This window comes from Chrysemys picta, chromosome 1 (genome assembly GCF_011386835.1).
Source record: "Chrysemys picta bellii isolate R12L10 chromosome 1, ASM1138683v2, whole genome shotgun sequence".
NCBI lineage: Eukaryota > Metazoa > Chordata > Testudines > Emydidae > Chrysemys > Chrysemys picta.
This window is the reverse complement of record NC_088791.1, coordinates 68260212-68274955: the sequence shown is the minus strand read 5'-3', so window position 1 is coordinate 68274955 and position 14744 is coordinate 68260212. Positions and strand designations below refer to the sequence as shown.

The 14744-nt window shown below is 43.3% G+C and overlaps 1 protein-coding gene across 1 annotated transcript in view; it reads right to left on the bottom strand.

Moving 5' to 3' along the window:
- Window positions 1-14149, bottom strand: part of TPH2 (tryptophan hydroxylase 2) — a 76147-nt gene extending 61998 nt beyond the window's left edge. The window contains exons 1-4 of the mRNA XM_005305100.5: window positions 13597-14149; window positions 8363-8515; window positions 6521-6704; window positions 6323-6423 (exon numbers count right to left, since the gene is read on the bottom strand). Coding sequence (XP_005305157.4) covers window positions 6323-6423; window positions 6521-6704; window positions 8363-8515; window positions 13597-14070 — 912 coding nt within the window. The 5' untranslated portion in view covers window positions 14071-14149. The remainder of the gene's footprint in view (window positions 1-6322; window positions 6424-6520; window positions 6705-8362; window positions 8516-13596) is intronic.
- Between the last annotated feature and the right edge of the window lie 595 nt (window positions 14150-14744).

Below are 14744 nucleotides of genomic sequence, written 5' to 3'. Positions count from 1 at the left end.
AAGAGCGGAGCTTTTAGAAAAACCTCCAATCTTGATTTTAAAATGGTCAGTGATGGAGAATCTCACTTGACTCTTAGTAAATTGTTCCAATGGTTAATTATCTTCACAAAAAAAAATTACGCCTTATTTCTAGTCTGAATTTGTCTAGCTTCAACTTCCAGTTGTTGGATCATGTTATAACTTTCTCTGCTAGACTGAAGAGCCCATTATTGAACATTTGTTCCCACATAGGTAGTTATTGATTGTACTCAGGTCATCTCTGACCTCCTCTTTGTTAAGCTAAATAGATTGAGCTCTTTGAGTCTATCACTATAAGGCACGTTTTTTAATCCTTTAGATCAATCTCATGGCTCTTCTCTGAACCCTTTCCAGTTTATCAACGTCCTTCTTGAATTGTGGACACCAAAACTGGACACAGTATTCCAACAGTAGTTGCACCAGTTCCAAATACAGAAGTAAAATAACCTCTCTACTCCTACTCAAGATTCCCCTGTTTATGCTTCCCAGGATCACATTAGCTCTTTTGGCCCCAACGTCACACTGGGAGCTCACGTTCAGCTGATTACCTTACATGATCCCCACACCTTTTTCAGAGTTACTGATTTCCAGGATAGAGATCCCGCTTATGCAAGTATGGCCTATATTCTTTGTTCCTAGATGCATATAATTACATATTAAAATGCATATTGTTTGCTTGCCTAAGCGTCCAGAAAATTTTGGATTTGTAACTATCATGGGGCTTTCAGCAGCAACTAATGCACTCATAGTGGTAGGAAGCAGCCACTATAAAGTGCATGCATGCACACGTGTGTGTGTGTATATACACACACGTACTTCTGGGGGATGTAGGAGAGAAAACAAAAGGGATTGTGAAAGCATTCAAGCCTAGGGTGACCAGATGTCCCGATTTTATAGGGACAGTCCAGATATTTGGGGCTTTTTCTTATATAGGTACCAATTACCCCCCACTCCTGTCCCAATTTTTCACACTTGCTATCTGGTCACCCTATTCAAGCCTCCTACTCTCAAGCACAGTCCAAGGCAGCAGAGGCCTTGCAACATCCTTCAGATGTTTGGATGACTTATCTAGCGTACATCTACAGAGAGAAAGAACATAAGAACATGGGTAAAGAATGGTGTCCCTAGTCTCTGTTTGTCAGACAGTGGAGATGGATGGCAGGAGAGAGATCACTTATTATATGGAAAATTATGGAAAAGGTTTCGTAGAGGCTTACTGGAGTTACCTTGACTGTTTAAAACCTTTATGAAGCAAGTGCTGAGTTAATAAGTTGCAGACTTTAGATCAATAGGTAGGGGAATACCTTTTCCCTCTTTTAAGAGAGGCAAATGGTTTTGTAGGCCCAGGTAGAAAGGGACAGATGGCAGTATAACTGGTTTGTTGTGACTCAAGAGTGTGTCACATGTAGCAAAATTCTGTTCCTGTTAACCAGCTCAGAGGATATTTCTACACTGGGGTGGGGAACCTACGGCCCGTGAGCCGGATCCAGCCCACTGCCTAATTTCATCTGGCCTGCAGCAAGTCTCCATGCCGTGGGCCAGAAGCCCCAAGACTTGGCGCCCCCCCATGGAGCTCGAGCCGTAAGCATCAGCTTACCCCGCTGGAGGGGGAAGCTAGGGTTGCCATGCCATTAAAAGTCCGGTTGGCTCTGCGCAGCTCCTGCAAGCAGCTGGCATGTCCCTGCGGCCTCTAGGCACAGGTGCGATCAGGGAACCGCGGCAAATGGGAGCTGCAGGGGCAGCACCTGCGGGTGCGGGCAGCGTGCACCTGGCCACACCTCTGCCTAGGGGCCGCAGGGACATGCCGGCTGCTTCCGGGAGCAGCGCTGAGCCAGGGCAGGCAGGGATCCTGACTTAGTCATGCTGCGCTGCTGACTGGGAGCTGCCTGAGGTAAGCGCCGCCCAGCTGGAGCCCCAGCCCAGAGCCCCCTCCTGCACCTCAACCCCCTCATCCCCAGTCCCACCCCAGAGCCCACTGTGATGTGTCATTCCATGTTCTTTATGAAAATATGCTTTTATGGTTTGACATAACTACAATATACTTTATGCAAGAAATATCATTGGAAAGGTTGTGATTTACTGAATGTGATTATCCTATTTGTATGCATGTATCATTTCTGTATCTGAAATTAGGAATATTGACTATGTATCTATATTTCAACTATATTACTTTGTGTGATGTCCTCTGCTAACACTTCAGGTACAACAATGAAAAATCCTGACAGTGCTGATGGCCCATCAGCAAGAGACGATAGACTGTAAAAGAGCTTAGTCTTCCTGTGAATGTGTGGGTCATCCTGTGAAGAATGACTACAGAGGCCCTACAGGCATGTGACCAAGTCACCTGATACTGCAACCCATCTTGAATTCTGTACTTTTCCACAAGAAGCTGGAGTGGGGGTCAAACTAGGAAACAAAGGACTCCCGCCTTAGGCAAATCCTATTTAAGGGTGGGTAACAGGGCCGGCTCCAGGGTTTTGGCCGCCCCAAGCAGCCAAACAAAAAGCCATGATCGCGATCGCGATCTGCGGCGGCAATTCGGCAGGAGGTCCTTCACTCCGAGCAGGAGTGAGGGACCGTCCGCCGAATTGCCGCTGAACAGCTGAACGTGCCGCCCCTCTCCGAAGTGGCCGCCCCAAGCACCTGCTTGGTAAGCTGGTGCCTGGAGCCGGCCCTGGTGGGTAGTGAGGTAATCCAGGTCATCAGTTCTCCCCTGCTATCCTACCCAAGATGACTACTGGAAACAACTAAGACTGAACTGGGGGAAAGAACTGGACCCAGGCTAGAAGTGTGTCTGGCCTGTGAAGAAGATTATTAGAAACACATTTAGGGTGAGAATTTACATGTAACCAGTTTCTTTAGTGTATTAAGCTTAGTTTGCATGTTCCGTTTTATTTTCTTAGTAATGTGCTTTGTTCTGTCTGCTACCTCCTTAGCTACTTAAAATACACCTGTTATAGTTAAATTTATTTCTGGTTTACAATATAACCCAATTTATGTGATTTCTAACTTGGGGGGGAGGCATACCCTCCTCCACATTGAGGGAAGAGGCAGATTTCATATAATTTTGGGTTTGTACTCCAAGGTGGGGTGGACCTCTGCGTGCTGTGGCAAGCCCCTTAAGCTGAGCCTTCTCAGAGCGGATCTCCGTCTCTCTGTGTCTCTGTGCAGCTGGCTGTGGCCCTGCCTGTGTGCTTGGCTGGAAAAGGCTGGGGAGCCGAGCCCAGCAAAACCAGGTAAAAGGGGGCCCAGGCTGGCAGAATAATCTGCCTCAGTGGCATCCCAGCACACGAGGTGACATCACAGGGGGTCCAACCTGTCACACCCGCATCCCCAGCTGGAGCCCTCACCCCTCCCGCACCGCAACCCCCTGCCCCAGCCCAGAGCCCCCTCCCAAACCCTGAACCCACTTCTGGCCCCACCCTGGAGCCTAAGGGGAAGCCCTGAGCCTCTGCCCGCCCCCACGGGGTTGTGTGTGGCCCGCGATTGATTTTTTTCTGTGGGTCAATGGCCCCTCATAGAAAAAAGATTCCCCTCCCCTGGTCTACGTGACAATGTAAGCTTAGCATTAGTAGAATTTGAGTTAGCAAATCCAGGGTTTCAGGGTGTGCAGAAATTTAACTTTGACTCCCCCCCTCCTCCCAGCTCTGGTAGAAGCTCACTCGTCCCTCCCTGCCTCCCTCCCCCCTGCCCTGGCTCCTGCTCCGGCAGGAGCTTACTCTTCCCTCCCTCCCTTCCCCCCACCCCAGCAGGAGCTCACTCTCCTCCCCAGGTGGCGGGGACAGTAAGCTCCTCCTGGCCGGTGGCCCCAGGGAGGAGGAGTTCTGTGCCCCCAACGATTATTGGGGAGACCCATGCCCCTACTTGCCCCCCCCATTGTTCACACCCCTACTGGGTTTCTTAACCCAGTGCTTGATCGCCTACATTCATTTGTAACTCCAGGTTAAGAATTTTTGAATTTGGGGTCCCAATCTGGGGCTCCAACATCTACACTGCATTATGCAGGTCCAAGTCCCACTACTCATAGACGAGACTTGCCAGTGGTCTCCCAAAATGTGGCCGGTTCTACCCCTTTATTCATGGTGCAGTGTGGGAAAACTTGACTGTCCACTGAACTTGACTATCAGAGGACAAAGAAAGTTAGTCCATGGGATTGTGGACTCTCATGCATGAGTCCAGTAGGGTGAGTCCAGTGTCTACACTGCAAAGCAATAGTCTTGAACCCTGGGTCCTGACTTGACTCAGGCTCAAACCCTCCACTCCCATGTGGTCCTGAGACACTAGGTCCAAGCGCTAGGTGAGCATGATTTGTGTGCAGACAGAAGTGGGATTAGACTTGAGCCTGAGTTAAAACCATGGTCTTACACTGCAGTGTAGACATACCCACGATGGCCTTGTGCTGCCCCTGCATCGGGGTAGTTCTCCATGGCCCTTTATGACTCCTGTATGGCCCTTATACACTCCACAGAGGGGTCAGAGGGGGGGACCAGAAATAGTCTATTGGTGTCCAACAGTAGGTTTTTTTCCATTTCTAAGACCTAGCATTCTGTGTAGGATCACAAATGTAGTGTAAATTATGCCTATCCGAGTTCTCTAAAGTGTAACACATACTCTGCTTTCATGTCATGCAAATGTCTTTTTCATTGTCTATAAAACTAAGGTGATCTGCAGGAACCTACCTTATGTATTCAGTGTAGACACCAGCTCAACATATAAAACATTATTAAATTGATAATTGTGATGGGTCACGTGAGGCTAAAATGCTTCTATTTGAAGAAAAGTTACTGCTAGTGGCTGAAAGTAATCTGCAGATTTGAGAGTTTCCGAAGATGCAGACTCTTACCCTTGTCCGTGATAAAGAAGTGCACAGAATGACTCAGGATTTCGGGGTGTGCTCCCCCTTGGGGAATGATCCAATACAGCAGCCTTCAGCTATTATGAACTACACAAATGTAAATTAAACCAGGTGTCACGAGTTCCTAGGGACTGATACAGAAGCCAGTGGTCAGCAAGGCACAGGGAAGCCCTGGTAATGCCTGGCCAATCCTCAGCCTCTTCCCCAACATAGGTAATAGGGAGGGGCTGACAAAGCAGTTGATGTGCTGGCACTATACCCTCATAAGATCCCCTACGCTGAGGTGATCCTCCCTACAGTATAGGGCCACTTTGCACCAGAAGCACAAAGCAAAGCAGCCTCACTACAGAGGGGAATCTACGACAAGTTTATAACATGACTCTGAACTACAGGTAGTAACATATGAAGCAATAATTTTTCCAATCTGTAAATGCTTCAAATATATATGAGTGATATACCTTACAGAAGGTTTACTCCCCCCTGCCCCGCCCAGTTACTAAATTCAAACGCTCTATATAGCCCCCTCCCCATTCTGAAAACCAAATAGAAGCAAGTCATCCAAAACAGTTGTGGAAAGTTTTTGATTGTTTCCATTCACTTTGATGATTACCCATCTATTAGAGCAACGACAATGCAGATGATATAAACAGAGGAGTTTCTTCTAGCAGCCTCTCATTATAGTTCATTCTTAAGGTCTCTTAGGTTAGGCATATGTTGAAGAAAACCATGATTGAATTAAAACAAATAATTACTAAGGACTCATAATCAGCTTTAGATTTGGAATATTTAGGCATTACACAAGGTACGAAATAGGGACTTATAAACTGGCACTGATTTCAGAAAGCACAGTAAGAAACCTATCCATGCACTGTATTCATGCTGAGATTTGAGTGTACTGTGCTATTGTACCTTGTAACTATCCTAGTTTGAGGGCAAGCATTCTTCCAAAGGCTTTGTTCTCCTACACCCACATTAATATGAATTTTATTTAATGTCCATATTCTTTGATTTGTGGCAGAACCTAGGTTTACAATAACCCAAACTGTTTAGAATATCAAAGCTTCTATCTTCCATCTATTTTAAAAACACGAATGTAGTGTATAAATGGGGATCAAAAGTGATTTTGGAGTGCCTCCGTTTTTGAGTCTCCCAACTTGAGAAACTGAATGAATTCATTCAATGACACCCTTTAAAGGGACCTGATTTTCGTAAAGTGCTGGTCACTCACCTGCTGAAAATCAGGTCCCTTGAAGGTGCCAAAAAAATGGAGGCCCCCCAATATTGCTAATCAATTTTGAAAATCTTTGCCATGATGCTTATAACTTGACTGGTTAAACAATATGAATAATTATCTAAAAAATTATTTTTTAAATTCTGTTATGGATAACAATTTGCCCTGCAACTAGGATTTAAAATCCAAATAAAATAATGACTTTATTTCACACTTACTGGGTGATCTGCATCCAGCTCAGAGCCATACATTAGAACTCTCTGCGAGCATTTGTCTAATTCAGCAATCTTCCTGGGGAACCAAGGGACACAATCAAGTTCTGTGGAAGATAGAGTAGAAATTGAAAATATTAGAGAGTAAGACTGGTGTGGTTCCTAAATGAAATGTTTACTAATTTCTAAATAAAGCAGCTTTACCGTCTTCATCCGTCCAGATGTTTTCTGGTGGATTAAGAGTTACGATGTTAGTCTGAAACTTTAGCAACTGAATTAGTTCATTAAATTCTTTCTTACTGCAGTCAAAGTCCACAAAAATTTCTACCTCTGAATTCCTCCTCTTGGATTTTCTTGATTCAATGTGAACCATACTCACATGCTTCTCCTGTGGGAACACGAAACATTGGATTCTATACGTAAACAATTAATTTAGAAAACAAAATCGGTAGCATGAATTTCTGTTAAATATATTTTAAAAGTAATAGAAGTTTACATTAAAAATACTCAGCCTACAACTAAATGCATAACCAGTGATTTGTAGTGTGTTAAAGAAAAAAAAATGCTGCTAGGTTAAGGTAAAAATTGTTCTCTCTCATTAGATGACTATAATAACTATAATATTCACAGGAGATTTAAATGTGATTTACCAAGACCATCTTTTACAAAGGATGATATGTTAATTGTTTTAAAAATGATAATGCAATGCTACATTGATATCAAAGATAGATATAAAATATTCAGTGCATTGTTGGTGTTAATTTCAGTATATTTTAGTTTTTCCCATTAAGAACACAATTGGTACAAGAAGCTGCATTTATTCAATATCTCTCTTGACAAGCTAAAAGAACATTTATATTTTGTGATAATTATATTTAATTTCTCATCTATCTTTCTTGTACTAAAATTATGAATGACCTGGAATAAGAGTAACAAAATAAAAGTCCAGACCAACTGATTGTCTAGAATAATGAACCTGGCAAGATCTACAACCCTCAGTGAATATGCGTGTCAAAATGGCTTAAACATTAATGATGCCTTCCCATGGTAGAACTCTCCCACCACAGCTGCTGATCTGCAAATGGGTGTTAAGAAGAGATTGCAAAGCATTCATAATGATTTCTACTTTTGCATGCATGAGGCACAAACCTGTCAACCAATCCATTACTTTTGACTACCTTCCTCCCCACCCATTAAAGGATGCCAAATCTGAAGAGATCTATGCTGCTATCTACACTTGGCCCCTACACTATATGTATTTTCATTCTGGGTAAAATTCACCCCAGGGCAAAGGGCCAAGCACAAGTTTCTGCTAGTCCCTATGCACCTTCAGGGGCTTAAATGGTATGCAGTTTTCCCTCTGGCCTTGGTTAATACATTTGCATCTAATACTTATGTTCACAATAAAAGAAATTTCCACCCTGATTACTAGTTGTAAACTCAATAAGATATTTCAGTGCATGTATTCCAGTATTGAATGCATACCTAGTTGCATTAGTGGCGTTTCCCCTGGCACTATGCCTACTGGCATATCACAGCCTCACTCCTGTAACTGATAGCGTCTGGATGGCCTGCTGTGCTAGCACTCTGCCCATATGCAATCAACTGTATCAGGGCCTCAATGTGTATTAAGGCTTCATAATTCCCCATTTTACTGCCTAAGACCCTGATCCAGCAACACACTTAAGCACATGCTTAACTTTAAGCACATGGATATTCCTTCTGGAGTCAACACCAACATTAGAGTCAATGAGATGACTCATGTGCTTAAAACTTAAGTTCAAGCTTTAGTGCTGTGCTGGATCAGGACCTCTGACAGCTAGAACTTTAAGCACATGAGCAGTCCGTTCACTTACTGGGGACTACATATGTGCCCAAAGTCAAACACATGCTTAAATACTTTGCTGGATTGGTTAGTAATCAAATGGAAAGTGTTATTTCACATGCTTCTTTGACTTCAGCGGAGCTACACCAGTTTACACCAGCTGACAATTGACCCAAATGTCCCTAACCTTTCCAATAATTATAATGATTTGTAATATTTACCTGGAAGAGTCTGAGAGCTTTCACCAATCCACCAATTTCATTTTTCAAGGAAAACACTACAGCTGTCTTTCCGCTTTCAGAAACTGATTCACTTTTGCCATTTCCTTTATTCCCTTTCTTCTCATCATTTTTACCAGAATTGGCTCTGTTTGGCTACAAGAAAGTAGATACAAAATACAATAGTTTCCAATGCGCATTTCTGAAAAATATCAAACATTCCTTTCACACAGACAGCTTTTGTCAGAAAACATCTGAATGAAAGTGATCCAGACTATAAAAAAGATAAGCAGCATATTCAAAATCAGAAAAGGTAACAGGCAAATGTCAGAGACATAAGAGACCAATACAGAAATATGTCACAAATATCATGACACCATTAAAGCAATGTTATTATAGGTAATAAACAAAGACTGGATGGAACAATTCCTCACCTGGCTAAATTGTTGTAGCTCTGACTGCAATGGAGCTGTGCCGATTGACACCAGCTGATGATCTGGCCCAGAATTTTGAAATTATTTGAATTGTCCGTAAAAGCCACAAGCAGAAACTTCATATTCTCCGTTGCACTAGATTTAATGTTGCCACCTATTTTTCATTGCTCTTAATGAACTAAAACCTATTCACTGATTATACAAATTAAAAAGGAAGAGATGTTTAGGCTCTGTCTATCAAAGAAGAAATCAGAATTAACTGAACCTTTTAAAAATTTGTTCCATCCAACTAAGTCTGACCTCCTGAGAACAGTCCATTTATCCCAAAAGAGCATTTCCTTTTTTATTTTTACACTGTTGAGCTTCCCACACCTGTAAGATTCTCTTTGCGCTGAATTTCCTTCTATATTTTCCAATAGTACAATATCCACAGCTTAAATCTTTTTGAGACGCCTCTAAGTAGTCCATCTATATCAAGAGCTTTAGTAATACTGGCCAAGATTCTCAAAAGTGACTAGCACTGGGTGTCGTGCTTGAGATACCTGAATGCAGACAGATCTTCAGAGGGCACGTGTTCTGCACTTTATGAAAATCAGACCCCTTTAAAAGTGTTTCAGATGTTTGCAACCAAAAAACATGACTATCTTGGCTACTGTGTCCATTTCAGATTTTATTGTTCATTGGTAAATTCTGTTCTTGAGATAAAAACAATGAACCAGCAATTTGGGGTGGGGAGAGCCAACAATACAGGAGGGCAGCTAACAAGGTTTGAAACATTAAAGCCATGTTCAAACTGTTAAAAAAAACAAACACTATTTTTAAGAATATGTGGGAACCCTGAGGCAGATCACCTCCTTGTTTCCATCAGATCCTCCAGTGGAGCTGTGACAATTTACTCCAACTGAGGATCTGCCCTGAGTCCCAAACACAGTGTTCAAAAGCAGATTTAGTAAGATTCTGCCTAGTCCTCATTGACCAGGCACAGTATTTTAAACTTATTTTATGCTAAATCCTTTTAAAATTGGATCAGATCCTTTCTAAAACAAATCTCCATTGCTGACAACAAGGACTAATCTGTAATTGACACAGTTTCAGTACAGACAGTTGAGTGCATCTAGACTAACCATGCTGAATTGATTTAAGTTTTACCCTCAGGCTGTCCATACTAGCAGTGTCCTAAACCATTTAAGTTACAATATCCTCTGGGTAAGTAGCCTGCAATTCCCAGGTCAGTTCTCAGAAGCTAGGCATTCCGGAATATTTCACACAGCCACCATAAATGGTGGGAAGGTAGAGAGATGACAACTGACGTGTTTCAGCTTCTCTGAGTCCACATTGGCCCTAAAGCAGTACAAGCTGAACCAGTTAAACTTTAACTCGTTACAAAACCAATTAAAAACTGTAGCCTATTCTAACCATTTATTAGAGTTTTTGTAAATCATCTGGGGTGTTTTTGTCTTGGTGGACATAGACATCCTAGAGCAGTGATGAGCAACCTGCTGCCTGCCGGGGTAATCCACTGGTGGGCCGCCAGACAGTTTGTTTACATTTGCACGGCCGACTGCAGCTCCCAGTGGCCATGGTTCACTGCTCCCGGCCAATGGGAGCTGTGGGTGGCGGTGCAAATGTAAACAAACGGTCTGGCGGCCTGCCAGAAGATTACCCTGACGGACCGCAGGTTGCCCACCACTGTCCTAAAGGCTTTAACCAATTTAATTTCTCTAGTGATGACTTTGTCTGAGTGTCAGCAACAAGTGCAGGTGCAGCAGTGCTGCGTGCAGTTTAGCAAGAAACTAGGCTCGCACACAGTTTTTTTGGCCAGTCAAAACTTGTTTGAATCCAGTTTATCTAGAACTTGTAGAAAGGGCCAAGTGGTTCAATAACCATGTGTGGGCCTAGTTCCCTATTTTATGCTCAAACTTTAATAAAAAAATAGTTTTAAACAATGTTTGGCCCCATATTGGGTGATAGGATTGTCTTTAATCAATCCAGCTGGAACTATGTTTAGATTGTGACCACACTCAATGGTTAAAACAGTTTTATAACATGATTAAAAGTCAAGTGTAGATAGGGTCTGTATGAGTTTGCACTTATGAAATGGATCACCCCATTGTCTTTAGCTAGCGAGCCTCTTTTAGGCCCTGATTCAGGAAAGCACTCAAGTGCACGCTTAACTTGAAATATGTGCTCCTGAATTGGAGCCTTACATGTTTGTTTTTAATCTTTTTGTTATACTTAAACATTTTTTCCAATTATTATTTGGGAGATAGCTTATATGTCAAGCATGCAGCCTACATGTGCTTTGACAAAAATGCTATTTTTAATTTTGCAGTCTATCTAGACTTGTCTGTGTGTGTCCATTTTTAGAAGGAAAGTACAGAGAAGCATGTTAATTAACTTCCCAATCCTGAAAGGAGCTCAGCACCAATTGACTTCAGTGGGAAATGATGGTACTCAGCACCTCCCAAGATTGAGCCCCCTGAGTTCCTGTAATTGTGTCAAATGGATAATATCTGAAGTGTCTGCTGAAAGCCACCATTCAGCCTGTGAAAACTAGATGAGCTAATCATTATGAACATCATAGAAGAAACTGTGATATTGTGAGAATTAACCTTATTAGCAATGCAGGTTACTACTGTATGTGATTAAATAATGACTTGTAGATGTTTTTTTCCTAATGATGACATATTATCAGGAGCAAGTGCAAATATTCAAGAAATCATGGAGTTAAAGCAGAATCCTAGTGAAGAGAGAAACACTAAAACATCTTATATAGGCAGTAGAACAGATTCACTCCATTTAGTCCATTTCCCAGTGATATCAATAATGCCAATAAAACATGTAGAGATGGGTAAACATTTAAATATTCATATATGATAGTAGCACAAATAGGGATATTTCATCTTTACTATAAAGACAATGGGTTAAATCCACAGCTGGTGTAAAATGGCATAACTCCAGTGAATCCAATAAAGCTATGCTGATTTATACCAATTGAGGGTCTGGCCTCATATTTTCCACAGGAAAATATGCAACTGTAAACTGTAAATATACAACTCTTTCTCTTTCTCTCTCTGTTTTACTATTAATTATTCAAGTGTCAAAGTAGATTATTAATATGTCTGAATTATGTTAGCATTATAAATACAAAAATATTTATAACAGATAACATTTGTTTACAATCATGAAGCGGTTGGTGTAACGACGCTTTGAAAATACCAAAATATCTGTTGGGTCTTCAGATCAGATTACAAAGATTAGTTTACATCTTTTGATAGTATTTTTACCTGAGGAGACATTTTTAACTACATATTTTTCTATATGCTATTGCACCTCTGCCAGTCGAGGAATCAAAACTCTAATATTTCAAAGCCAAATATGCACACTGTATTAAAATGCTGGACTCACCAATTCAGTGTAAATGTATCTGATTTGTAAACGATCTCAAAATAATTGGTCCCAAACCTGCAACTGACGCTGTGACGATAGACTGTGCTGTCCATGGAGCAACAATTGCAAGATAAGGCTAGGTCTACACTACCCGCCTGAATCGGCGGGTAGAACTCGACCTCTTGGGGATCGATTTATCGCGTCCCGTTGGGACGCGACAATCAATCCCCCAATCGACGCTCTTACTCCACCAGCGGAGGTGGGAGTAAGCGCCGTCGACAGGAAGCCGTGGAGGTCGATTTTGCCGCGGTCCTCACAGCGGGGTAAGTCGGCTGCGATACGTCGAATTCAGCTACGCTATTCATGTAGCTGAATTTGCGTATCTTAAATCGACTCCCCCCTGTAGTGTAGATGTAGCCTTAGGGTCTATACAATGACTTAGGTATTTTCGTCTTATTGACTCTGATTCAACCAAACACTTAAGCACATGTCTAACTCTGAGAGTGCAAGTTAGTCCAAGTGACTTTGCTAGGACCACTCACACGGTTAACATTAGGCACACACTTACTAACTAGCTGAATGGAGACCAAACTCATTTACTATTGATTTTAGGAGTACTAAATATGGTGATTCGCTCTGATATTGCCTGTGGAATTTAATAGGCTTTTTGCTATATTTTATCTGAAGACACCATACAAAAGTACTAGTGGTGATTAGGACTAGAAGGAATTGATCAAACCTAGTTACAAATAAACTGAATGTCATTCGATATTTTTAATTATTAAAAAGCAAGACCAATATGTAGCTTTCAGGGTGTCCCCGAGATCGGTAAACTATTTGTAGCATTAGCTATCTGAATAAAAATGACTTATTTAGAAGAATCTAAGAATAATATTATCTGCTTTTCCTCTCTATATTTGTGCTTATGTTATTTTGCTTGTATGCTTGCTTTCTTTATTGTTTTTGCTGTTGTCGCCAAGTGTCTTTTAATTACAATTCTTAAATATTGAAACAAAGAGTACAACCATTTTCCTTTCGAGAGTTCTCAATAACTTCTGTGGCTTTCTTTGGAGACCACGTACTAAAAACGGGCAGAACCTTTGACGCTCCTTTTTGCATTTAAAAAAGCCAAAGCATTTAAAAAGCCCTAAAATACGGAGCACATGCCAGCCCACCGGCTGAGCACAAAACACATCCCAAGAGCGATGCAATGTTATTGTTTTTTCTCCTGCATATCTCTATAACATCATTGGATTAGAGGTTTACACTGGGTAAGTACCGCATGGGAATATGTACATACTCCGAACAGTAACGGATAGAGTTTGGACGCACGATGTATGTTAATCACAGTCAATCATTATCAAGCACACGAACGCTCTGGGCAGTTGCAGCGTGACAGCCCGCGATACTTACTGTCAGGCTGCTGAGTCCTGGGTGCTCCCCGGGCACGGCTGAGTCGAGGGAGAGCCCTCTCCTGGCCCAGTATTTACTGGAGAACATCATCATCGCGGGCTGCATGGGGACCCGTGAGTAGTTTTCTTCCGCCACAGCAGGGGGAACCGGCTGCAGGCAGCGCGCTGTGAGCTCTGCCCTGGCGGCGGCGGCTTTTATGCGCCTGGCCGGCAGCTGATGGAAGGCTGATAGGGAGGCTCCTGGGTGGCTGGTGGTGGCGGCGGGCGGATGCCAGCGCAGGTTCCCTGGGGCGGGAGCTGGTTCGCTCACGCGCTGGCTGCGCTGTCCCAGCCCGGAGGAGCGGTCGGCAGGAGCCCAGCAGGGGAGGGGCTGGGTTAGGTTTTTAGACCGATCCTGGGGGGTGGCTTCACCTGCGGGCAAAGGGGCCCCAGCAATGCCGGAGCCGGCGTGACTGCCAGGCTGCGGCTGGTGCATGTCCCACTTGTGCCAGGAACCCCCGCCCCAGCCCGGGAGCTAGTGGGGCTGCTTGTGGTATGGAAACGTTCCGCAGCTGCTCACATCTCTCCTGATAGCCGGGGAAGCTGTGGAAGGAGCCCAGCGACTCAGCCCCCTCCGGGCTGCCTGACACCTGTGGGGCCCAGGCCCCTGCCAGGCTGCCCAGCAATCTAATACTTCTGTCCTGTCACTTCCTCCTCCGGCCCTAATTACTTCTGTAAAACACTGTTTTGTCCCTATCACTGGGATATGCACCTAAAACATTAGTGAACTAATTGTTAGTTAACATTATGCTTGTCCTGAGGCAACATGAACAGAAGCCAGCACAACACAGCCCCAAGTCAGGTAGGTAGTTCCTCCTTTGCTCAGACTGACATGGGGGCGGGGGGGGGGGGAAGCAACAGAGAGTCCTGGGGCACCTTTAAGACTAACAAATGTATTGGAGCATAAGCTTTCGTGGGTGAATGCCCACTTCATCGGATGTGCATCCGACGAAGTGGGCATTCACCCACGAAAGCTTATGCTCCAAGACATCTGTTAGTCTTAAAGATGCCACAGGACTCTCTGTTGCTTTTTACAGATCCAGACTAACACGGCTACCCCTCTGATACATGGGGGGGAAAGAGACTTTAAAAACACAGCACAACAGCCTG